The 26,370-nt window shown below is 44.8% G+C and overlaps 1 protein-coding gene across 1 annotated transcript in view; it reads right to left on the bottom strand.

Annotated features, from left to right (window-relative positions):
- Positions 1–2,698: 2,698 nt before the first annotated feature.
- LOC100664786 (collagen alpha-4(VI) chain-like) overlaps positions 2,699–26,370 on the bottom strand; it is a 117,786-nt gene continuing 94,114 nt past the window's right edge. Inside the window, exons 34-38 of the mRNA XM_064277314.1 lie at positions 16,335–16,425; positions 13,576–14,259; positions 11,235–11,331; positions 8,812–9,041; positions 2,699–3,384 (exon numbers count right to left, since the gene is read on the bottom strand). Coding sequence (XP_064133384.1) covers positions 3,203–3,384; positions 8,812–9,041; positions 11,235–11,331; positions 13,576–14,259; positions 16,335–16,425 — 1,284 coding nt within the window. The 3' untranslated portion in view covers positions 2,699–3,202. The remainder of the gene's footprint in view (positions 3,385–8,811; positions 9,042–11,234; positions 11,332–13,575; positions 14,260–16,334; positions 16,426–26,370) is intronic.

Genomic DNA, 26,370 nt, shown 5'->3' with positions numbered 1-26,370 from the left:
TGGGCCCACGCTCCAAGTCTGGCCATTCCGAACATTCCCATTTTCCAGCTCTCTTTCCCCTGTGGCCAAAGAGTCTGTCAGAGAGTGAGCCACCACAGAGGAAAGCAGAGCTAGAGAGGGAGAGAGAGAGAGCACACTGCAGAGGAAATTGATCAGCTGGATCCAGGCTGATCTGGAGGTCCCCTTGGGTTTTTCAGTTGTTGACCCAGTAAGTCAAGGCCTTTGAATTGAGTTTCTGTCAAGGCTAAAAAACAGAATTTAGTTCTAAAATGCCATTTGAAGCCACCAAAACTCCTTTGCCAGACCAATCCTTGAATCCAGGGCAGAGGATCATTCTGGGAAGTTGCTTTAACTTAGAAGCCCAGATGGGTCCCTGAGCCTCTCTATAGGACAAATAAGGAGAGAGTGATTACAAGCCAAGCCAGATTCCCAGCAAGGCCCCAACTCCAACCCCAGCCTCTTGAGCCAAACCAGCTGTCTGAGCATCCTCTTAAAGTACCAAGACCTAGGCCAGGCCAGAATCTCAGGGGAGCATCTAAGCCAGTCACCAAGGTCAGGCTCCTTACAAGCAAGAAATTCCTTTCCTCAGTCTCAGCCATTCTCCTTCCCCAGAACTCACAGGAGCCCTTAAGTATGGAGTAAAGCAAAAGGAGCCCTGGTGTTGGGATCTGAGGACCTGAGTTCACGGACCGGTTACAGTTACGTACATGTCTGGGTCAAGCCGCTTTCCTGAGATAGTTTTCTCATTTCAATATAAATCCTAGAGTCACTGGTGGGAGGTGGAGACTACATGAGATAACATGGCAAAGGGCTTTATAAACTGTGTAAACGCGAGTAGGAATTAACGCGCAGTGGTTAAGAAATATTTCTGCTAACCAAAGGTCAGAAGTTCAAATCCGCCCACCAGCCGTTCCTTGGAAACCCTGTAGGGCAGTTCTACTCTGTCCTATAGGGTCACTATGAGTTGTAATAGACTTGATGGCAATGGGTTTTTTTAAATGATATTAATATCATGTAAAACAATCTCTTTGCCCCTTGGTTAGATTTTCTGTCCTTCTGAGCTTCCAGTGAACTCTGGCAGAGGCCAGAGGAACTCCACGGAAGGAATATACTGCCACCTTGCACACACAGGGGGAACTGCAGTTGGAATCATAAACTTCCTAGGATGAGAACAACCAACACACTTACCTGTCTCCTTCCCAGCAGTTCTCTTATTATTGACTCTTTGTCTTTCTAATTCCTGGACAAGGGAAGGGCCGTGTAGAAATAAGCAAAAAATAGATGATGGCAAGTCAAATCACACACCGTCCTCGGGGAGATAAGGTTGGCAACTTCATGCCCAGGCAGCTCCAGTTATGCCTAAAAAAGAGACAGCACGAGTGCCCCCACACTGATCGGCTCTCGTACGAGTGCCCCCACACTGATCGGCTCTCGTACGCGTGCCCCCACACTGATCGGCTCTCGTACGAGTGCCCCCACACTGATCGGCTCTCGTACGCGTGCCCCCGCACTGATCGGCTCTCGTACGCGTGCCCCCGCACTGATCGGCTCTCGTACGAGTGCCCCCGCACTGATCGGCTCTCGTACGAGTGCCCCCGCACTGATCGGCTCTCGTACGAGTGCCCCCGCACTGATCGGCTCTCGTACGAGTGCCCCCGCACTGATCGGCTCTCGTACGAGTGCCCCCGCACTGATCGGCTCTCGTACGAGTGCCCCCGCACTGATCGGCTCTCGTACGAGTGCCCCCGCACTGATCGGCTCTCGTACGAGTGCCCCCACACTGATCGGCTCTGCCAAGCAAGAAGAAACATTCAGCATTTCATTCCTACCATGAAAATGCTTTATTCGACAATTTTATTCCAACTCAGTGTCTGAAGGAGCCCTGGTGGTGGAGTGGTTAAGCAATCTGCTGCTAACCAAAAAAGCTGAAGGTCTGCAGTTCAAACCCACCAGCCTCTCCTTGGAGGGTGGGGTGGGGTGGGGAGTATACCCAGGCAAAGGAAAAAACCTAAATACACCAAAATGGGAGAAAGGATTATAGGTGATCTTTATTTCTTCCATGTGTGTTACTGTATTTTACAAATTTTCTACATTGAACACGTAGTCATCCTTTTGTAATCAATTAAAAGAATTGTCATAAGAATGTTAATGTTCCCATGAACATTTTGTATAAAGCTGGTTCCCATCCATTTTCAGTGTCACTGGACTGCAGAGACAGATTTAGAAATCACAGCTTTTATTACTGAACCAAGGACTTGCCAAAGAGCAAGCCCTACTCTGAGGCCTGAGGGACAACCACCAGCTGCTTGTGATCCTCTGGACACCCCCACCCCAGGCACCCTCTGTTCCCAGCTGCTCCCCCTCCGGGCAGTGCTCACTTCTGCCTGATGGGGCCCACATTCAGGGGCCTGAAAAATCGAGCAGTGAGGCAGAGGAAGATCTCACAAGAAAACACAATTTACCTCACTATCTTTGCAAAATTTTTCATCGAGGGTGACCCTGGACCCTTCATTTCTTGCTTTCATTGGCAATGTCAGCCTTAATTGTTGGGTCACTAAGTTCAAAGGGCAGGAGTCAGTCCTGACAGACCAGTACCATGGAAAAGCCACTGCTGTTTCCTCTCCACCAACTGCCCTGCCACAAACTATTAACACAGTTTCCAGTGCTCAGGCATCAAACACAGCCTCACACCAAATGATTGTATAAAGAATGCCTTTATTTTTACACCAGGTAGTAAGGACGGAGTTTCACATTAGACACCCCCTTTTCAAGGCCCCCTCTTTTGATGGATACTTCCCCACTTTCTAGTGGCAAAATACAAAACAACTTTCCAACTCATCCAAACGAGGTTTTGCTCACTGCTTACATTGATTTTGCTTTAGCTACATCGTCCAAAAAAAAAAAATTAAAGTAATGGTATAGGTCAAGTTCAAATTGCTTTTTTCATTCAGTACTAATTCATTTAAATAATTTTCAGGAAATTACTTATTTCAGTTACTTTCTTTGACTATGAGAATTCAGTTCTCTCAAGTTACAAGTCATCTGGCCCAAGCCATCACTGGCGAAAAAAAAATTCAGGGGGTAGGAGTCCAACATCTGAGGTTGTGAGCACTGTCACTTAGGAGCTATGTGACCTTGCTTCAGTAGGGGTAATCTCGGTTCCATCAGCCACCAAGGAGGGGCAACAGCAATGAGGCTCTGCTTAATTCCCTAGGAGTTTGCGGTTACACTGAGCCTCACATTCCTCCTCGGTGTCAAATCGGTTGGCGTTGCCCCCACAGCTGCCATACCAGAACTGCTGGCAAGCCTGTTCCTCCTTGTTGTAGTACCATTTCAGGATGTAATCCTGGCACTCGCCTTCCTCTGGACCCATGAAGCAAGGACCTGCAACAAAACAAATGCAGAGAGAGCTGAATTTCCTGCTTGAGCATGAGAGGCAGGATGGCATGGAAGAAAAGAGCAATGGTTTGGAGTCACAGGCCTAGGTTTGAATCCCTACCTCACTATCAACTGGCTGTGTGCCCTTGGGCAAGCAACTTAATCTATCTGAGCCTCAATTGCCCCAACCATAAAAAAAGCATTATTTAAAAAAAAAAAGCCTACATCACAAGGTTGTTGTAAGGCATCACGTAACATACGTGAAAGGGTCTTATGGCTATTATTTTGCACAGTGCCTGGCATATGGCAGATACATTACATGCAACGAAGGAAGCTTTATGATGATGAGAACTGCTCACTGGCTTATTATGCTACTTTTCCTCCGTTTTCAAGCCATCTCAATCACTTGCCTAATCCCAAATCTCTCCAGCCTTCTAATGACCTAAGCAAATCCAGCTTATTTATTATTTACTGTACCCTGATGCTTGCCCAAGAAGTTAAGACAGCTATTCAAAGAAAAGCATGATGTTCGCGGAAAATGAAATCCAGTGTTGAGAGTCAACAAGCGACAACAGACGGCCTGAGTTTTAAATCAAGCATTCGTTTTTCCAGATGAGTGACCACTGCCTTCTACAGAGAACAGATTTCGTTGTGTGCACTTCATATTGTAGAGAAGTATTCTTGTCCTAGGTCAGTCTTGCAGCATAGAAGGCTGGCATCCCCCACATAGTCCCCCCTGAGCCTCCCAAGCACTCCCAAATAAAGAAGATACTGTTATCACAAAGCAAGAGTTAGAATTCACAGCCCGGTGCTGGGAAGTACCCTACTAAGCTTCCATTAGCATTATTAGTACAGACCAGTTTTCCTGGAGGATTAACCACGTGCTGGGCCCAAGGGGACAAGGTGCATACACTCTAAGTGGGCTAAGGAATTGGCAATGGAAATTTTCCTACCCCTTGAGCCCATAACATTGAATTTTGCCCACTGCATAACCCTGACTCTGGAGGGTTAAGACAGCAAGCAGATGGAGCCCAGGAGAAGGAACCAGAACAAATGCTTCTTCAAACACTTGGTGGAAGTCAACAGAAAGACATTCCAAATGGTGAACTTTGGTGGTTGTGTTCTCTATACTCAACAAATAGACTCAGGGCTCAGCAACTGGCTGGCACCAACCTCTACTGTAACCAACTGATTTGAACCAAAAAACCAAGGACAAGGGGACAAACCAATGACTTTTCTTAGTGAAACTTTGTGACTTTTGCCTTTAGAATGCCAAAGTCAAACAGGGGCTGCTTTTCCTAGATTATATTTCTAGGACAGCACTGTCCAGCAGAGCTTTCTGCAGTGATGGAAAAACTCTATAGCTGCATTGCCCAATACAGTAGCCACTAGCCCCTGTGGCTATTGAATGTTTGCAATGGGGCTAGTGTAACCAAGGAACTGGAATTTTAATTTTATCCAATTTAGAATTATTTAAATTTAAATAGCCACATGTAGCCAGTGGTTATCATACTGGTCAGCATAGCTTTAGGTGAGTAAGTCCTCCATGCTTTAAACTAATTGTCTCTAAGCTATTCTTTCCAACTTAACACTCACTATGCCTTCGGGTCTCTTCTTCTATCGGTATGGTACGCAAAATTGCCAGGTTTTCACCCAAGCAATTATTGCTAGCCCCCAATTTTACATTTAACATTATTCTTATTACAAGTATTAACTTTTGCCCTCTAGGCAGAATTCCTGCAGCGGCACTCACATTTTTGTCTCAGACAAGTCCACAGAATCCAAGAACAAAGAGGGAAAAGGTGGAGAAAGGCAGAAGACAGAGTTGGTCAGAGATGAAGAGCAGCTAAGATAGAATTTCAATTTTGCCTAGGCTGGTTCTATCTCTTGGTATACATGTCTTATAAGATTGCCCTACTTGAAGGAGAAACAAGCAAGCAAACAAAAATAGATCTGTGTGCTCTGGAGACACAGCAGTGAAATTGAAAATATAGCAAGATCAGCCTGGGTTCTGTGAAGAGCGATGACACTCCTTTAATTCTTCACAACTGGGTGCAATAAAAGCATGCAGGGCTAGGGCAGAATTCAGCTTAAGATACAGGGGCACAAAGGAGGCCATGGAAATTTCATTCTACCTGGGGGCCCAGGAAGCACTCTAAGGAGAGATGAAATTTGAGCTGCATAGTAAAATACACAGGGATGGGGACCAAGTGGACACTGCAGAGGGGATGGACACAGGCAGCTGAGGGTGAGCAATGGCATGGAAACTGGGAATAGCAGGGCATACGGGCCAACTGCACACAGCACAAAATGTTCTGAGTAAGAGGTGTATGCAGGAAAGTGTGAGCCAGTCAGGCCACAAAGGTCTAATGCAGGGGCCTAATTGTATAGACCTTGAGTGTCTTACCTAGGCACCTTGATTTTACCTTGTGAACAAGAAGTCGTGATCATATTTGAGTTTACAAAAAATTAATCTGGCATGGAGAGTGAATTGGAAAAAGGCCAAAATGAGATAAGTTAAAGAGCACTGTAATTACACTTTAGTTAAAAAGCAAGGCATTAAGAGTAAAGGTGTGGGCAAAAATATCCCCTGAAGTCTTCTTAAAACCAAACACCAGCTTAGCTAAACTAGTAAAAAATGTCTGCCTTGACCGTTATGCTCTTTGAATGGAGCCCTGGTGGCACAGTGGTTAAGAGCTTCACTGCTACCCAAAAGGCTGGCAGTTCGAATCCACCAGCCTCTCCTTGGAAACGCTGTGGGGCAGTTCTACCCTGTCCTATAGGGTTGCTACTAGTTGGAATTGACTCGACGGCATTGGGTTTTTTTATTTTATGTGATTGAATTGGTGTATATTTTGCTGTGTATATTCTCAACAACAAGGACAAAATAAGTTTTAAAAAAGACAAATAAATAAATAAAGGTGTGGGAAGAGTGGATGGATCTGAGAGATACTGAGGAGGAAGCCATGCCAACATCTGGTCACCCATTAGAGGTGAGAGGTGAGGGAGAGGAGGATAGCTAGACTGATACCTGGGGTTTGGGCCTTCCATTCCTGGGCCAATGGTGGCTCATTACATTAAAGACAGTGGATAAATGAGAAGGTCTGGATGGGAAACACAATGAGTTCAGTTTGTTTGAGATGACTGTGGGCATGTCCAATGGAGCATTCTGGAGGGTAGTTGTATATAGTGGTTCGAACCTCAGGAGAGAGTTTGAGATGGAAGATATTGATTTGGGAGTTATCAGTAGAGAGGGGATAGTGGAAGTCATGGTAGAAACATTTGTCCAAGTAGTGTGTGTATAGTGGTTAGGGGACTGAGCAAAGGACCCTGAAGAAGGGCATGGTGTATTTATCATAAAATTAATGAATTGGTGTATGTTTTGCTGTGTATAATCTCAACAACAACAGCAAAATAAATTAAATTAATTTTAAAAAGACAAAAAAATAAAGGTATGGAAGACAGGATGGATCTAAGGGACACTGAGGAGAAAACCATGCCAAGATCTGGTCACCGATTAGAGGTAGGAGGTGAGGGAGAGGAGGTCAGCTAGACTGCTATCTGGGCTTTGGCCCTTCCATTCCTGGGCCCCTCACCTGCACAAGCCTCCTCTAAATAAATATTTGCTTTTGTACTTAATTTTGCATTAATTTTATATTCTTTTCTTAAAAAGTTTCCCCCCTCCCCAAAATTGTATAAGCTTCAGGTCCCATAAAACCTGGATCCATTTGTGAGGATGGACCTGGGAAGCGGAGTCCACAAAGATGGACTGGTCAGACGTAGAAGAACGAGATGAGAGTATGTCTCTGAAGCCAAGAGAGGAGAGGACTTAAGAGGGAGGTATGGGTCAACAGTGGCCAAGCCCAAGGGGCTCAAGCCAGTGAGATCTGAAAGAGCCATTTGATCTCTCTGGACAGTTCAGAAAAAACTCTGAAGACAAGGGCCAGCTGCCCTCTATGACCACAGGGCAGGCAGAAAAGGCGGCAGAGATTCAGGGAGTTTCAGGATGTTCCACCTTGTCACTTCTATTTCTTTTGAGATGCAAACAAACAAAAAAAATAAGATTATCTGCTAAATGAAGAGGTGTGGAGGAAGGTGCTTGAGGAGGTGGTGAAGGTTTATAATGGTCTTGGAATGCAATGGGAGAGGGAGCTGGACAAAGCCAAGGAACAGCCTAGTGCGAAGTACTGGGGGTTAGTTCCTTTAGTCCTTCCGGCTTCAATTTTTTGTCTGTGAATGGGACTGGATTTGATGACAGTAATCCATCTCTTTCACTTTGATTTTTTGGAAGAAGTTGCCTTATTTGCCTAACAGTGGTTCTCAGTTGCTCAGTGAAATCCTGGCTAAATGTCACACCCAGAGATTCTGATTGAATTTGTCTTGGGTGAGGCTCGGACACTGGCAATTTTAAAAGATTCCCAGGTGATTCTACTGTACAGCCAAAACTGAAAACCACTGCTTTACTAAGATTACCTGAAGATTATGATGAAAACATAACAATCCATAGGGTAAACTCTTCTATGCTTAATTTTTAGCCTAAGGAGGTAAAGTGTTACTGTTCCTGCTGGGAGGGCATACTCCCACCCCTACCTGGGTTTGTTCTTTTCTTTGCACACGTGTTCACTTTGGAATCAAGAGGTATCATGTATCATCAGCATCTTAACAGCCAACTTGTATCACACACTTACTACAAGGCAAACGCATGAACAGCCTCTGAGGTAGGTATTCCTATAACCCCCATTTGACAGAAAACTGAGCCACAGATTAAATAAGTTTCCCACGATCCTCTAGCTAGCAGCCCAAGATGAAGAACCATTTAAGTATATCCAAAACCTCTGGGCAATTATTTCTCACTTAATCTAAGCAGGACTGACCATATCACTCACTAGAAACTCAGCTATCTCTCCCCTGCCTTTCAAAAACTTCAGAGCCAAGTTCCTACATTTCTTTCTTACATGTCCACTGTCTTGTTTATTGATCACATGTATGAGGTAACTTGGCATTTAAATTTGAAATCAATGCTACAGTTGTTTTAGGTGGATCCAAAATGGCACTTAAACTTGGTCAGAACCCATGTGGCCACTCATGAATGAAGGAGCCTGTCTACAAGGGTGCATTTTCCCTCAAGGTCCACAGTATGGTCACCACTTCTGCAAGTGATGGTTGCTTCTCCACAATGAAGTTTAGGATCTGCCTCCAGATACTCCCTGAAATAGCTTCCTACCAGCTCCAGTTTGACAGCCAAATACAAGCTAGCCTTAGTATGTTTTCTTAATTTCTTTAGCTCCATACACAAATTTGGGCATTTGGAAGGAAGGTGTATAAAAAGCCACAATTTGCCTGCTAACACTCAGTATACAGGCCTTTTTGAAAAACATAAAGATGAAAAGGGTAAATCCAACTTAAGAAGCAAGGAATACTTTTCGTTTTTACCGTAGGTGGTGCCTAAATTGAGTTCTTGTCTTGTTTCTTGTTTTGCTGGTGTTTTTTGTTCATTTTTTCCAGAGTCATTTTCATTCTTTTCATAATAATTTTCAAGTGCTTCTTGTTGAGTTATACTTGTTGTCGTGGCTTTTTTCTCCCCCCCTAGAAAAAAGTCTGTTGCTTCAAGTGCTTCCAAATCATCAGCGATGGCAGGCGTGCCAAACTGGCCCTTGAGCAACCTGTATAGAAACAATCGTGTCAGACTGCATAACCAAACCACAAGACCCCAGAGGTTCAGCTCCCAGGCGATGTTGCTGGGACACAGGTTCGATACGCTTCATCACTGCATCCGCTGTTTTCTTAGGTTTGTAGAGGTTTGGGGGCAAGTATCACAATAGTATGTTTAGCATTATCAATTAAAAAAAAAAAAGACTATCCATTTGTGTGTGTGCAAAAAAAGTTTTTATATATTTGTGTTTGCACATACTTATATACTTATATATGCTATATACATCATGTACAGAATGAAAAGCTTTAGAGGGATTGATGTTATGGAATGGAAATTTTTTGTTTTTTGCTTTTATACACTTATGTGTTCTTTGAATTTTTAAATAATGGTTATCGTCATGGATTGAATTATGTGGTATTTCTGTTATGGCAGCACTAGATAACTAGGACAGAATTTGGTACTGAGAGTGGGGTGCTGCTGTAACAGATACCTAAAATGTGGAAGTGGTTTTGAAACCGTGAATGGATAGGGGAGTGTCAGAGACAGAGGGCCAGCAGCAGTAGAGAATCTGCAGCGGCAGAGAAGCACCAGCAGCAGAAAACCAGCAGCAGCAGAACCAGGAGACCAGCGCAAGGCTGCACGGGAGCTGGCCCACGGAAGGAGAGAACTGAGTGCCTGTGTGCAGGAGGCTTCCTGGCAGAGTGGGGTGCCTCCGGGCACTTATCGGTGGAGCTGGGCTTGCCGACCCACGGAGCAAAAGAGCTGAGTGTCTGTATACAGGGGGCTTCCTGGCAGAATAGGGTGACTCTAGGCACCTATTGGTGGAACTACAGAGCTTTGGAACACTTGCCCCAGCAGGGCAGATGCAGGCATGAGGCCGGAGGAGCCAAGAGGCCAAGAAACCAGGAAGTAAAAGTTGAAGAGACAGGGAACACAAGAAGCCAAGCTGCTTCAGTCTCAAAAGGTATGGCCATGACCTTAGGGGTTTCAAAGGGTGAAGCCACGGCCTCTGGTGTTTCTAAGGGTGGAGTCTCCACTCAGATTGACTAGGAGAATGGCGTGCCTAAAGCCGAGGGAGCAGAGGTGCCATACCAGTGGGCCTGGAAGGTTGAGCTGAAGCCCAGGGCTGAGGGGCCTCCACTCAGAATCCGGAGAGTGTGGCCAATACCTAGAGTCTGGAGGGCAGGACTATTGTGTAAATTGCCTCAGAGAACAGAGGATTATTTTCAAAACCTTGAGGGCTAATATAATGTGTTCTGCTGACTTGCTTGGTGCCTGTTATGCCTCCTTTTCCTCCAGTTTCTCCCATTTGTAATGGAAATGTCTAGCTTGTGTCTGTTCTGCCATTGTACCTTTGAAAGCAGATAACTTATATTCTAGATTTCAGAGATGAAGAGGAATTTTTGGATTTTGGACTTGGAGTTAAGACTTTTGCTATGATATGATGGAATGAATATGTTTTGCATGTTGCAAGAATGTGATTTTTGGGGGCCAAAGGGTGGAATGTCATAGATTGAATTATGTCCCTCCAAAAATGAGTGTGTCAACTTGGTTAGGCTATGATTCCCAGTATTATTCTGTGGTTGTCCTCCACTGTGTAACTGTAATTTTATGTTCAGAGGATTAGGGTGGGATTGTAACACCACCCTTATCCAGGTCACATCCCTGATCAGTGTAAAGGGAGTTGCCCTGGGGTGTAGCCTGGACCACCTTTTATCTCTCAAGAGATAAAAAGGAAAGGGAAGCAAGCAGAAAGTTGGGGACTTCATACCACCAAGAAAGCAGTGCTGGGAGCAAAGTGCGTCCTTTGGACCTGGGGTCCCTGCACGAGGAAGCTCCTAGTCTGGGGGAACACTGATGAGAAGGCCGACAGAGAGAAAAAGCCTTCCCCTGGAGTTGACACCCTGAATTTGGACTTTTAGCCTACTTTACTGTGAGGAAATAAGCTCTTTGTTAAAGCCATTCACTTGTGGTAGTTCTGTTACGGCAGCACTAGATAACTAAGACAATCATGTATTACTTTTGTAAATGGAAAAAAAAAAAAAGACCAAACTACATCATAACTGTCAAACCAATGAGCATCTCAGCCCTAATGGTTTAGGTCAAGTCAAAGACTGGCTTTGCAGGTGACTTTTCTTTAGGGAGACAGTCTCCTGCCTGTGGATGGAGCTGTGGAACAAGCTCAACTCTGCCTGGAGCCCACCTCTTGCGAGACATGACTTGTTGCACTGGGATGTCTCCACGGTTCAGGCCCCCACATTCATCAGTGAGCTCTGGGGGTGGGTACTGGTTTGTTTCACCTAAAAATAAAATGAAATAAGACATCAAGTCAGATCAAATAAAACAATAAATAATATAAAACAAAAAAACAAATAAGCATAAAATAAAATACAAAAATGGCGTATTATTCATTAAGACAAAATTTAAAACAAAATAAAAAATGAAGCACAAAATAAAGTAAAATTTCAAACAAAACAAAATAAAAGCATAAAATGTATCATATCACAATACTTAAATACTGTAAAATAAAACCACAACATAAAAGAATATTAAAAAAAACTTCTCCCTCAAAGAATCACTAAGCCATTAACCATTCCAATTCTCTCCACCCCCCTCCCCCATAAAGATAAGGAAACCAAAGTTCAGAAAGGTTCGCTGACTTTCCTAGGATCACACAGCTGGCTAGTGGCAGAGCCAGGACTGCTGTTGTTAGGTGCCGTGGAGTCAGTTCTGAATCATAGCGACCCTATATACAACGGAATGAAACACTGCTAGGACTAGAATCAATTCACTGGATCTTTCTACCTCTCAAATTAAAACCAAAACCAAACCCGTTGGTGTCGAGTCATTTCCAATTCATAGGGACCCTATTAAAACGCAAACCAAACCCACTGCTATTGAGTCAATTCTGACTCATAGAGACCCTACAGGACAGAGTAGAACTACCCCATAGAGTTTCCAAGGAGCGCCTGGTGGATTTGAGCTGCTAACCTTTTGGTTAGCAGCCATAGCATTTCACCACTATGCCACCAGGGTTTCCAGGACCGTATTAGTTTCCAAGGAGCACCTGGGGGATTCGAACTGCAGACCTTTTGGTTAGCAGCTGTAGCTCTTAACCACTACATCACCAGGGTTTCCAGGACCCTGTTAGAGAGGTGCAAATGCTATGTCAATATTTCTCTTCTAAGATGCCCATCAGACTCCCCTCATTCCTTCATTCACGGAAGAGCAGATGTCCTTCAAGGGCCACAATGGGATGAGAAACTAATGTCTCCCAGCAAGGAGGGCAAGGAAGCCTCACGTGTTACAGTGAGGGAGCCCGACATGAGATATTTCGGATTATGCATTGGCAGATGCAGCCCAAGACAAATTCCTGGAAAGATGACAGATTATTATGCCCCCTCCCCCTCCCCACCGCACCCCATCCCACCCATCCCCACCCCCCCCCATTCAAATGGTCGCCATTATCATGCTTAGGGAGACAGGTTTGGCTTTCATGAATTTGGTTCGACTAGTTTGAGTGGAGGCGAGGGTGCTAAGGTAGAGAGGTGATGAGGAAGTCTGCCCAGGACTCACTGTCACAGCCCTTTTCCCTAACGCCACTGTTACCTTCATCCACCCAACCTGCGAGGAGAGCCCTTGGACTCTTGCCCTTTCTCCCTTACTTCCTGGCAAGTCCCGGAAGGCCTCTGACCTCCACACTGCCTTGTGGGCCTCTACTTGAACATAAATGTCATATGCCCTTGTCACTCAAAGTGACGTTCAGGGACCACAGCATCAGCGTCATTCAGGCGCTTGTTAGAAACGCAGAATCACAGGCCCCACCCAGAACTAGCGGATCAGAATCCAGATACGAATCAGATCCCTAGGGGATCCATGGTCTTGTTAAAGGTTGAGAAGTACCGTCATAAATCACTGGATAAACAGTAATAACCATACCAAAAAAAAAAACAACAACCAGTTGCCGTCAGTGCATTCTGACTCACAGCAACCCCATATGTGCAGAGCAGAACTGTGCTCCATAGGGTTTTCAGTGGCAGATTTTTGCCTAAGCAGGTCTGCAGGCCTTTTTTCTGAGGCTCTTCTGAGTGGCCTCTAACCTCCAACTATTCAGTTAGCCTGCAGCCGAGTGCTTAACCGTCTGCATCACCCAAGGACTGCTACGTCTTAGATCTGTTCAGCACTGGCCCTTTCAAGGTCCCCCCTCCCCCATCATATTGAACGCAGGCTTCACCAACCGGGAAGAGACTAAGTCTCATTTTGGTACGTGAGAAAATCTAGAAGTTGAGTGGAAGGCGGTGGCCTCTCCACCACCAGATGAGAGGTTCGGGACAAGGAACTGGGACGAGGCCTGGCAGAGTCAGGGCGACGGCAGGGCAGGTTTTTCAGGAAATGTGGGTGCTCCCTGCACTCCCCGGAGGCTGCGGGGCTGGGCACACCTTATCTAGGGTGTTGCTGCAATGGGCATCTGCCCAAATGCCAGGCTCTTTAAGTTCCTCCCTCCACACCACCCATGTCACCCCCAGTTTTCTGAGGCCACCTACTATTTAGGAGGTTGAAAAAGGCCTGCGTGAACCCCCGGGCGTATGCCATCTCCTGGTCCGAAACCCCCTCTAGGCGCAGCAGGTGCTGCTCGGAGGGGGCACTGGCCACCCGGTCCAGCTCAGCCAGCTCGAAGGGCCCCACGCCCGGGCCTAAGGCCAGCACAAAGAGAGCGACGCCCTTGCACTTGGCTTCCAGGGACAAAGTCCTTAGCTTCTCCCGGTCCCAGCTGCTGGTCTCGCTGGCCACAATGGCGAAGAGGACCCGCGTTCTCCGCGGCAGTGGGGCTGCCAGAAGCACCTTTTCCAGCGTCCACTCCAGAGCGTGACCCAGAGCTGGGGCTCCCTGCAGGCGGCGGCCTGCGGCCTCGCGGACTTGTCGCTGCATCTCGGTTCGGTGGTCGTAGGAGGTCAGGTGGAAGCTCTCAGTCACCGGAGGGCGCCCTCCGCCGGGCCTGAAGCCAGGCGTCGTGTGCGTCACCAGGGCCACGCGCGCCCCGCGGCGGGACGCGCTGGGCTGCGCGGCCACCTCCAGGTCGTCGAGCGCTGCGGCCACTAGGCTCAAGGCCGCAGGATACACTTCTGCGCCGGCGCCGTTGGAGCCGTCCACCACGAACGCCACATCCACGTCTACCACCAGGGGCCTCTGCGAGTCCAGGGCGCAATCCGGGTGGGGTCGGCACTTGTCTGGGAGGGCAGCGCAAGGGGAGGCCGGGGTTAGCCACGCATTTCTTTCATTTCCACGCAAAACACATTTCCAGACCCTTAATAGCTGCAGCTGAGTGCTACCGCACCGAGCCCATGGACACTGTGCGTAAATGTGCCCAGCTTTTCAAAACAAAGAATTGAGACTGTCTGATTCCGCGTTTAATGATTTTAATCACTAGGCCATATGGCTTCCTAATTTCTGGGTCCACCGACAACTCCCACTCCCCAGAGACTTATAGATGAATTGCTTACTAAGTCGGTACATGGACAAAAGTGAATGTTTGGGAAACCACATAAAAACGTTGACTGCCAGGGCTGGCAGTCACTTTAAAGACACATACGAAATTGCCATTTTTGTAGGTCAGAAAATGCCGATATGACATTTAGCATTTCCTTCCATTATGCATATAGGCAGCAAAGCACCACCGCACCAGCAGTACTTGTGACTCGGTCACCAACAGAAATCACAGGTATTTCCGTATCACATCACAGCTGTTGCAGATTGCTCGGGATTATTTGCACTCATCACTACTTCGAAGTGACAATAGTTATTAGGCCCTCCGCTACATTTTATTTAGTATGTTAACAAAGAAGCACATACTTTACTGTATCAAAAAAATTTTAATATTTTGATAATATATTTTCAATGTAATTATTTTCCTTTATAACTCTCTGTATTTCACTATGTGTTGAAAACCACTACTCTGAGGAGGCTGTAGTTTAAATCGGATGCCAAAGGGGTCTATGGTACAAAAAGGGTTAAAAGGCCCTGAATTAGAGCATTAGCACAGCACAGACTTCACAGTAGAAGTCAAAAGGCTCTGCAGCCAACGCAAGACTGCCCTGTTCAAATCCAGGCTCTACCTTGTACTGTGGAGCTCCCTGGGTGGCATAAATGGTTTGTGCTGGGCTACCTTGGGCAAATCTTTTAGCCTTCCCAGTGTGCCAGTTTCCTCATCTCTCAGGTGGAGATAACAATGATAGTAATACTATCTCTCTTATGAGGTTGTTTGTGAGGTTTAAAAGAAAAAATGAGTTAATATATTTAAGTGCTCAACACAATGCCTGCATGTAGCAAGAGCTCAGTAGACATCAGGAGAGGAAGCTGAAGTTCAGAGAGGTGATGTGTCCAATGAGTTGATGGATGTGAACGCAGTTCATGAGCTATACAAACAGCAGTTACTGTATGGGGCTCGACCACACTCTCAGAGCCAAACCTCTCCTGGCAGTAGTACGTCTTAGTGTGGACCAAGTACCAAAAAAAAAAACAAAACACAGACCCATTGCCATCGAGTTGATTCCGACTCATAGCAAGCCTATAGGACAGAGTAGAACCGCCCTATAGGGTTTCCAAGCAGTGGCTGGTGGATTTGAACTGCCCACCTTCTGGTTAGCAGTTGAGCTCTTAACCACTGCACCGCCAGGAAGAATTAAATCCCCCTTTGAATTCACTTTCCAGACTCACTGGGGCCCTGGGTGAAGTAGATGTGGATGGGAGCTCTTCACAACTGGGCGTGCATGGGTTTCCGTGGAAAGCGGATAGTGTGGGGTATGGGGTAAAATGATAAAGGCTGGGAACCTAGAGACATTGAATTTCTTTCCGATGTCCTATTGCCCAGTCAGTGGTAGTTCCAGGCCTAGAACCCAGGACTCTTGACTCTTAGTTCAGTGCTCTGCCCTTCACACTGAGGTGCTGTTAAGGCAGGAAGCACAAGCACAGGTATCTACAGGGCTGGCAGGACAGGTTATGAGCGCCGCAGACCAGGGGTAAGGTGATAAGAAGGGGTAAGAGCTGTAGGCACCAGCAGACACATGCCCCGTCAAAAGGGGGCAGATGCCACTCAGCCACGTGGGAATGCAGTATCTCTGCTTCTCAAGGCAATTCTGAATTTCTAAGAGAAATTGGAACGCTAGGCTTAATGTGGAATTCCCAGATTTTAAAATTGTGCATCCCAAGCAAATACACATCGGAGAGCAGATTTGGCCTGTGACTGTTAATTTATTCACCCTGTTCTAAAGGCATCAGTCTGATCAGAAACGCTGCCCAGGCTTACCATAGCAGAGAGTACAGTGGGCCATATGCTCCGTGTCCTGCTGCCTCATGGTCTCCCAGACGAACAGGTGGAATCTGTTGGTCGCATCCTTCTAATCCAAACACATACATACGTTTATGATTAAAGTTTATATATATATATATAATTTGGCATTACAAAAAAAAATTTACTGTAATTTGGTCTTTAGTTCTTCTTTAGTTCTAACCAGGAGGTTGGACTATCACTGGTATGGGTACGTGGGCTGTGGGTCCTCCAACTCCCAATGTGTGTAAAACTCAGCCAATGACATGTCATATGGGGATGGGAGTAGCAGGTAAGAATCAAGGTCCACTGATTTATTAATTCCATGAATCTGCATTGATTGTCCAAAGTATCAGATGCAGTGTGATGGATGTTATGAACATGAACTGGCAGACACTTCAAGAGGCAGTCTTATAGGTCACATACTATTAGAATGAAAGGAAGTAGATATCATGAGGGAGGCCCCTCCAGAGTATTCCTGGTGTTTACAGCCAAGACATATCACAACCAGAGGGCAAGAATGAGGAGTAATCGGGGAAGGCTTTGTGGAGTTGGCAAATCTATTTTTCTTCCTTTAACCTTTCCAATTACAATTATTTAATAATTGCTTCAAAGCTTAAAAGGAAAATATAAAATAATAATAAATGTAGCAACAGGTACCCTGTGACAGACTGGTTAGATGATAAACTCATTCCCTCGTCTTCCTGGAGACGCAACTAGGTCACATTTCCAACCTCCCTTGCAGTTAGGTGGGAGCACGTGAGTGGGATTTGACCAATGGGATGTAAGGGTAAGTGATGTGTACCATTTCCAGTGCACATACTGTACTCCATGGCTTCTTCTGCTCTAGTTTGAGGATCCAGAACAAGGTTTTGAGGCCCTAGGGCGTGATGGAGCCACTGATAGAAGAAGCCTGTATCCCGAAATGGCTGCGTGCCACAAAACACCCCCTCCTGACCAGGGGCAGATTAACCAATCAGCAATAAGCAAGGTACACAGGCTTACTCACTCATCTGTAGTGCCCGATTTCATACGCATTAGTGAAACTATGCACTACAGATTAGCACTAAGCACAAGGAAACTCGCACATACCTTGCTTACTGAGGAACTCGTCCATCCCTGCTCCTGACACACACATATACAAGGACCCACGTTCATTTGTGACAGACGGCAGAAATAAAGTTTTATTGTGTTGAGCCACTGATTTGGGGGGATGGATGGTTTCACAGTTAACCTGCCCTAATAGGGCCTATTTGCAGGATTTCCACCTCATGCTGAATCTAGAAGTGCTTTCTCCCAGGATTCGGGGAGTGGTTTGCAAAGAGGTGGGTGTCTAAGCTTAGTCATGTCCATCTGTTTGTCTAATCATGTAGAAAAGGGCCCTACTGAGTGTCAGCTTCACCTCCTTCATTATCTGTGTGGCCAGGAACAAGCAGGCTCTGTGCCATCCTCTGGGTAGCAAGGTGCTGGGAATATGAAGATGTCATGCTAGCCCTCAGAGGGCTAAACGATCAAGAGTCACTTTGAAAAAAAACTTTTTCTATAATGTATACTTATTACAGAGCTCTGCGCTCTTAACTTTTTGGGGCTGCAGCATATCCCAAACACTGTCTCTTCGAGTGAGCTTACTTGAAGGAAAAACCCTTGTGGGGAAAAAAATCTAAAGAGCTGAATATTTGTTCATGCTGATGGGAACATTCCTAAATCCCCTGAGAAGAAAAGCAAAAAGCACTGTATGTCCTCTACAAATATGTGTCGTAAATCCTAAACTCTCTGCCTGTGGTTATAATCCCATTTGGGAATGGAATGTCTTTGTTATATTAATGAGGCAGGATTAGTGTAGGGTGTATCTTGAGGCAATCTCTTTTTAGATAAAACAGATTAAACAGGCAATCAAGAGGAGACCAAAACCAAAACCAAACCCAGTGCTGTCAAGTCAATAGAGGAGAAGAGATGGGAAGGCTCATGGAGCTCTCCAAAGAACCAAGAAGCAGAAGCTGAAGAGACAAGGACTTGCCTCCAGAGCCAACGAAGAGAGAAAGGCTTCGCCTAGAGCTGGCACCCTGGATTTGGACTTCTAGCCTCCTGAACTGGGAGAAAATAAACTTCTGTTTGTTAAAACCACCCATTTGTGGCATTCCATATTTATTACAGTAGCACTAGGTAACCAAGACAGAATTTGATAGCAAGAAGATACCTAAAATGTGGAAGCAGTTTTGGAATTGGGTAATAGGTAGAGGCTGGAAGAGCTTTCATGTGCCTAATGGTAAAAGCCTAGATTGTCTTGAAGAGACTTGGTAGACGTATGAACACCAAAGGCACTTCTGGTACGGGGTCAAAAAGGAAGTGAGAAGAGCTGTAGAGAAAGTCTCTATTGTCTTAGAGAATATATATAATGCCAGCAACAGAATGTTGCTAGAAATGTGGATGTTAAATGTGTTTATGGCGAGGCTTTAAAAGAAAATGATGAACGTGTAATTAGGCAATGGAGGAAGGGCAATGTTTTTTATGCAGTGGCAAAGAACTTGTGTTCTGAATTATGTTCAAATGTTTGGTGGAAGGTAGAACTGGTAAGTGATGAACTTGGATATCTGGCTGATGAGATTTCTAAGCAAGATCTTAAAGGGGCTGTGTGGTTGTGCCTTGCTGCTTATAGTAACATGCAAGAGGAAAAAGATGGACTTAAAAATGAACTATGCAAAATGAAAACAGAACTTAAAGATTTGGAAAATTTTGTTATCTAAACTAAGGACATATGTCCTAGAATGTTCACCAAAGATGTGGCAATGCAATCTTTTATTAAAGAGATTAAGCCTATGACTGATGGAGCTAACCAACTACCACAGCAGAAAGCCCAGCAGCTTAGACTGAAGGGGCCAGAGAAAGAAGGAAAGAACGCTGTCTGACTGTTGGAATTCTACATGCAGGAAACAGGCCAAAGGAGCTACATCTGTTGTCTTCTAAGAAAAGTAAAGGCCCATCCCTGGAGCAGCTTGGAAATCAGCAGAACCGTTGGAGGGAGGATGGGAAACAGGGGCTTCTCAGTTTCAAAGGTCTGGGCCACAGCCCCCTGGGTTTCAACAAATTGGATCTTGGCCAACTCGTTTCCAGAGTGTGAGGCAGCTGTTTAAGTGTTCCAGGGAGGTAGGGCTGCTGCCCAAAGCTGAGTTGGCAGGGTTGCCATGCCCAAGGGGCAGAAGACCAGGGCCTGCTTAGGGACCAAGGGGGTGGGGTCGCCACTCAGATGGACTAGGAGAGTAGGGCTGCCCAAAGCCAGGGGAACAGAGTTGTCGTCCCAGTGGGCCTGAAAGGCAGAGCTGGAGCCTGGGGCTGAGGGGTCTTCACCCAGAATCCAGAGAGTGTGCCCAGCACCCAGAGTCTGGACAGCAGGGCCATTGCCCAGTTGGTTTCAGAGAACAGAGGATTATATTCAAGCGTTGAAAGCTAATGTGTTCTGCTGGGTTTGGGACTTGCTTGGTGCCTGTTATTTCTTCTTTTCCTTCACTTTCTCCCATTGGCAATGGAAATGTCTACCTTGTACCTGCTCTACTATTGCTCTTTGGAAGTAGATAACTTGTAGATTTCACAGGTTCACAGAGGAAGAGGAATTTTGTCCCAGGATGGAAAACACCTGAAGTCTCACCTGTATTTGACTTAGATGCTTCAGAAGATGAGGTTTTGGACTTGAAGCTGATTTAAGACTTTTGCAATGATGTGATGGGGTGAATGTATTTTGCATGTGGCAAAGACATGAACTTTGGGAGGCCAAAGGGTGGAATGTTAGGGATTGAATTATGTTCCCCCAAAATATGTGTCATAAATCTTAAACTCTATGCCTGTGGCTATAATCTCATTTGGGAATGGAATGTCTTTGTTATGTTAATGAGGCGGGATTAGTGTAGCGTGCATCTTGAGTTAGTATCTCTTGAGATATAGAAAGAGATTAAACAAGCAATTGAGAGGAGCAGAGATTGGGGAAGAGAGATGCCAAGACACATGGAGATCTCCAGGGAACCAGGAAGCAGAAGCTGAAGAGACAAGGACTTTCCTCCAGAGCCGACAAAGAGAGAAAGCCTTTCCCTAGAGCTGGCACCCTGAATTTGGATTTCTATTCTCCTAAACTGAGAGTAAGTAAACTTCTGTTTGTTAAAACCACCCATCTGAGGCATTCTATTATAACAGCACCAGGTAACTAAGACAGGCAGCTTCTCTTGTTGTGCATACGGCAAAAGCAGCCTTAAATTATGCTCCTTCCTAACTTAGAAATTCAAAGCAATCAAGATCAACTAAACAGCTACAACATAAAAATCTTAGCAAACCCCATGGAGATACAAAGATGACACGGACACGACTTCAAAGAGCTTAAACCCTAAATGGAAGTATAAACAAATGATTTTCAAGTAAGACAGAGCTCCAATAATGTGTTTTAGAAACAGAAGAAGAGATTCGTTTCAAGTCACCAAAGGGAGAGTGGGGAGCTGATGATGATAACGACATCCGATCTGGCACTTTCAAGAGAATGAGAGAACGAGTAGGATACTTAGCTGGAAAAGCATTTCAGGGAGTGGACAGTGGTTATCTCTAGAATCCTGCTTAGTGCCTCCACTCTGCCTCAGATTGGAGAACACCCTCCTCCAATGTGCAACCACAAAACACATCCAAAACTCTGGAACTCCTTGCCAGATGGGGGAGGCTGACATGAAGAGTGAGTACAGAGTTGCCAACATTCAACATTCAAATTTATTCCATATGATTGTCCAGTCTGGGTATTGGCCAAACCAATTGGACTTAATTGACCACCGAAGATTAGAGAAAACAGTGTAGACGAGGATATGACAAATCGCCAACTTTACTGGAAATCACACAAGACAGTTTAGAAGGCTTTCAAATCAGGACTCACGATAGTGTACCAGGAGATATGTAGAGTCTGGGATGGCTCTAAGCAACAACGAACCACTTGCCATCGAGTTGATTCTGACTCATGGCGGCCTCGTGTGTGTCAGAGTAGAACTGTGCTTCTCACAGTTTTCAGTGGCTGATTTTGTGGAAGCAGATCACCAGGCCTTTCTAACGAGGTGCCGCTGAGTGTTAACCAACCTTTTGGTCAGCAGCCAAGCATTTAACCATTTGCACTACCCGGGGACTCCAAGGAATAACCCTGTTGTTTTGTTGTTGTTGTTGTGTGCTGTTGAATTGATTCCGACTCATAGCGACTCTATAGGACTGAGTAGAACTGTTCCATGGGGTTTCCTAGGCTGTAACCTTTATGAGAAAAGATCACCAGGTCTTTTCTCTCTCAGAGTAGTTGCTGGTTTCAAACCACTGACCTTTCAGTTAGCAGCCAAGCACTTAACCATTATAATACTGGGGCTCCTTGGAATAACCCTAGGAGCATTCATTTTACCCATAGAGTTGTGAGGAAATGCTAAATTAGGGTACAGTATTTTTAAATCATAGTATAATTGGTGAAGTATATTATAAAATGTGAAAGACTTCAAACAGATTCAAACATTCCTTCCTGTTTGTACAAATTCCTACTCCTCTGTCTTAGGAATAGTTCATGGGGAATGTTCTATGCAGCAGTGATGCCCAGGAGTCCAGAACCTGGGTTCTAGTCTTCACTCTGCCACAACTGGCTGCCTGACCTTGGCCAAGTCCCTCAAACACTGTGGGTCTCGGTTACATAAACTTAGCCATAGAGTTTGAGGGGGTCAGATCTTCCTGCTCCAACACAGCCAGATCCTCCCTTCTGTGTTTGCCTCTTGTTCAAGACATTGTGTTATCTTTTTTACTCAGAACAGCTCCCAACATTTAACTCTTCCATCTGTTGTTCTGCTTGTTGGAAATTGCCAAATTCAACTGAATTTGAATAAGTACAGAACTTGTCTGTTTTTAAAAACTTTTTTCTTTGGAACGATAATTTTTGATCACTTAAAAATTTTTACTGTTCTTGCAAAAAAAAAAAAAGTACAGAAACAAGTACGTAGAATCACAACGGAAGTCCACAGGGGAGCTATGATTCAGTACAGAGTCCTCTGTACTTAGTTGCTATTAATGACTATTTAATTGCTTTGTGCTTTGGACTTGCCAGCATGGCCCTTGTCACTGATAAGCAGACAAGATGATTCCTGAGAAAGCTCAAGCAAAGAGATGAGGTGGGAAGGAACACAGTGTGAGGAGAGGAGAAACCCGGCTTTATGATTCCTACTGTCAAGCTACCATTAGCACCAGAGAAGAATGAAGTCTCAAAAATATAGTATCTTATACACAAACCAAGCTATCTACTTGAGGCTAAAAGCACTCGTATTGTTTTAATCAGCAGTTTTGGTGATTCCCTCAACCAACTTCATTCCTGAACATCCAGTTGTGATTTGTTTTGGAGTAGTTGTATACTGAACACTGGAGTCTACAGGGGAGAGGGTGCAATATACGGGTTTGCATTAATATCTTCTTTTGTTCAATAGACAGAAAGGTATTTTCTCAAGAGCTACAGGACAACCCTGAGAAGCCCCAGGCCCAATATTAAAGCACTACCCATGAGCCCCTGACCTTGAAAGACCTACAAGGTTAAATTAAATGCTTCAGCTGTTGTACTAAGCTGCCAGAGGCCATAGGACAATGCTCCTTCCTGGGACTGAGCTGAGGGAGGCTCTTGGCTTGAACAGAGGGGAGTAGAGAGAAAGCAAGGAGGTGCTGGGGAGGAGGCTTTACCTTGGATGGAGGAACAGTTAACTTGACCCTAAGGAGGAAGAGCTAGCAATGGTCTGGCATCAAGTTGAGGTAAAACATTGGGGAATAAGGAGGGAAAACTGGAAAAACAGGGCAAGAAGACAGAGGGAGAGAGCAGTCATGCAACCTGTGACTGAGCCCATGAACTTGAGTCCAGTTTTGGCTCCTGCCAGTTGACAGTGACCCACCAAAACTGCCGTGAAGCAGTTAACTCTTCCTGGACTCCCTAGCTGACACCAGAGGCTAGCTTTGGGTTGAGGGCATTCAGTGGTAGACTTAGGAACTAGCCATCGTTGTTGTTAGTTGCCATTGAGTTCTACTCTGAGCACATGGGGATGCCATGAGGAACTATTCATATCAGAGTGCAAATACGAGAACTCGGTAGTTTAGAACAGGTCACTTTACCTCCGACCTTCACTTACCTCATTCAAGGCTCTATATTATGAGGATTAAGGTAACACTTCTTAAACTTAAATGTGCTTGTAAATCATTTGGGGGACTTATTAAAAATGCATATTCTGATTGATTAGATCTGGGGTGGAGCTTGAGATTGACATTTTTCACAAGTTTCTGGATGATGGCTGGTGCTGCTGGTCCCTGGACTGAATTGTGAATAGTGAAAGGTTAAAACGGTAAGTCATGAAAAGCTTGTAGCATGGTGCCTGTAACTTCATAGGTGCTCACTAAATGGAAGCTATTTGATTTAACAAATAGTTACTGGGCAAAGGGCATTCTTAAGGACCTTGAGAAGGTGTCATTAATAATGGCCTGCATCAAGTATACTCATAGATGTCGGATGTTCCTGTAACCACTATCACTTATATTTCTCACAAGAAACCTTTAAGGTCATCCCATTTTGTAGGTGAGTAAATTGAGGCCCCAGTACCAAATAATATGCCCACATTACATAATGCAGGAAGCCAGAGTCTGAAGCCTCATCTGCCTAATTCCTTCCCTGGGTTAAGGGAATTAGTAATCAGTGGAAAACACAGCAGCCCACGAGGCCACAGCATCAGGTTATACATGGTCTCCATCATTGCTTCTCTGGATAACCCAATACTTCCTTTCTTCAAAAAAGAGTGTCCTCTTGCAACTTTTCTGAATTCTGAAATTATACCAAAATAAAAAGTTACTGCAAAAATGTTTTTCGCCTTCTTAACGTTTTCACTTTCTAAAGCTGATTTTTATTTATTTATTGGTTTCATGTGCTACACAGTATTCCACTCTTAGGACATTTTTTTTTTTTTTTGAAAGAGCGGTACACAGGAATAGAAACAGGACCAGCTGTCTCATAGTGTTGTTGTAAAGATTTAATGAGTTAAGACATGGAAAGAGCTTAGAACTTCTCAAATCTCTTTTATTCCTGGTAGTGACTTCTGAACTCAAACTCCCATTGAAAATGGGAATTCTAGATCTTGGGCAAATTATTTAACTTCTCTGAGTCTTGGTTTCATCATCTGTAAAAAGGGGCTCATAACAGTCCCTATCTCTTTGGGTAATTGTGAAGATAAAATGAATCAGTAAGTGGGAATATTTTAGAATAGTGCTAGACCAATAAACGTGAGCTAAAAAAAAAAAAAAAAAAAAATTTTTTTTTTTTTTAAATTTTTCCTAGATATTGTTTCAAGGGAACACATGGTAGACTTTTCACAAAGAAAAAAGAAATTTGAAACCCGGCCCACAAAAATATTTATTTTCCCTTTAGTCCTTAAAAAAAGGAGTAGGGTGGGCTATTGAAGTCTCATATTTTGAGGCACAAGGCAGTTAGGCAGTTTTTAACAACGGGATTAGGCACAGATAGTCAGAATGCTGGAACACAGTTTATTAAGGGTTGAGATGATTGAATGGATGGCTCAAAAAATCTTTTCAACATGCACTGCAGCCTCCAAGTGTGTTTAAATGAACTGAGAAGTTAAGGCATCTGTTTATATAATTGTTTCAAGTTGAACAACAACTATTCTCCCAGAAGAAGCATGTGGGAGTTGTTCTGAAAAATGAAACAACATAGAGGTGAAAGCCAAAAGTGCCACAGATAGTCAAAGGGAGCCTTCAGGCAGAGAATTTAGAAGAAAAATCTCTGGGTTCCCACTCCCCTAACTGGATTCCCCTAAGGATATAGCACAGGGATAGGGGAGGTGAAAGGCTGCAATATATTCAATTACAAGGAAATATGGACTTTCTGAAAGGCCTTGAGAACGGGGTTGTCATTGTTATGGTTTCTTTCCTTCTCAATGTCACCAGGTATGAGACCATTCATTACTTTTGATCTAGTAAGTGCCATTTAACATCCTTTCTGAATTGTGAAATTTAAAGAGCATGGAGTTGTCTCCTAGCATCCTGGAGCAAGAATATGTCCCAGAAGTGGAGAGGAAAGCAGACAGAAGTGACAGAACAAAGGGCCAACTCTATGCAGGCTGGCAAGTTCTTTTCACATTCTATTACATCCTTTTACTTGGCACCTAAAGCAATGAACAGAGCAAGAGCATTTTGACAAAGAAGCATATCTACGTCAGTTCCAAATTCTGCCTGCCCAGGATTCCCTCTCAGAGGGGGGAATATAATTTTACCCTAGGATTCTCTGAGGGGCGCACAGTTAACATGTTCTGCTGCTAACAGAAAGGTTGGGGGTTTGAGTCCACCAGAAGCACCCCAGAAGAAGGCCCGGTGACCTACTTCCAAAAAATCAGCCATGGGAAACCTTGTGGAACACAGTTCTACTCTGACACTCAAGGGGTCGCCATGAGTCAGAGTCAACTTGACAGCAACTGGTGACTGGTAATTTCACCCTGGATATCACTCTTCAAATGTAAAGGAAATACCTTCCTGGGAATTACACTTGGAAGGAAACCTAGACAACATCTAGTTGCAACCCTCTCTCCATTTTACAGCTGAGTAAAATGAGACCCAGAAAGGCAAAGAGACCCAGAGAGACCCTCATTATTGGTAAAGAGCCTAAGCCAAAAGCCACACCTCTAATTTAAATTGTTATTTGTTTATGCCCATTGCTGTCAAGTCAGTTCCGACTCATGTAACCCCATGTGTTATAGACTAGAACCTCTCCTTGGGGTTTTCTTGGCTATAATCTATTGAAGCTGATCACCAGGACTTTCTTCCATGGTACTGCTCAGTGGGTTCGAACTGCCAACCTTTAGGTTAGTAAAAGAACAACAATAACAAAAAAACCCCTTTGCCCTCGAGATGACTGCGACTCATAGTGACCCTACAGGACAAAGTAGAACTGCCCCATAGAGTTTTCAAGAAGTTCCTGGTGGATTCAAAATGCCAG

The sequence above is a fragment of the Loxodonta africana genome, chromosome 27 (genome assembly GCF_030014295.1).
Source record: "Loxodonta africana isolate mLoxAfr1 chromosome 27, mLoxAfr1.hap2, whole genome shotgun sequence".
Taxonomy (NCBI): Eukaryota; Metazoa; Chordata; class Mammalia; order Proboscidea; family Elephantidae; genus Loxodonta; species Loxodonta africana.
This window is presented reverse-complemented; position numbering and strand designations above follow the sequence as displayed.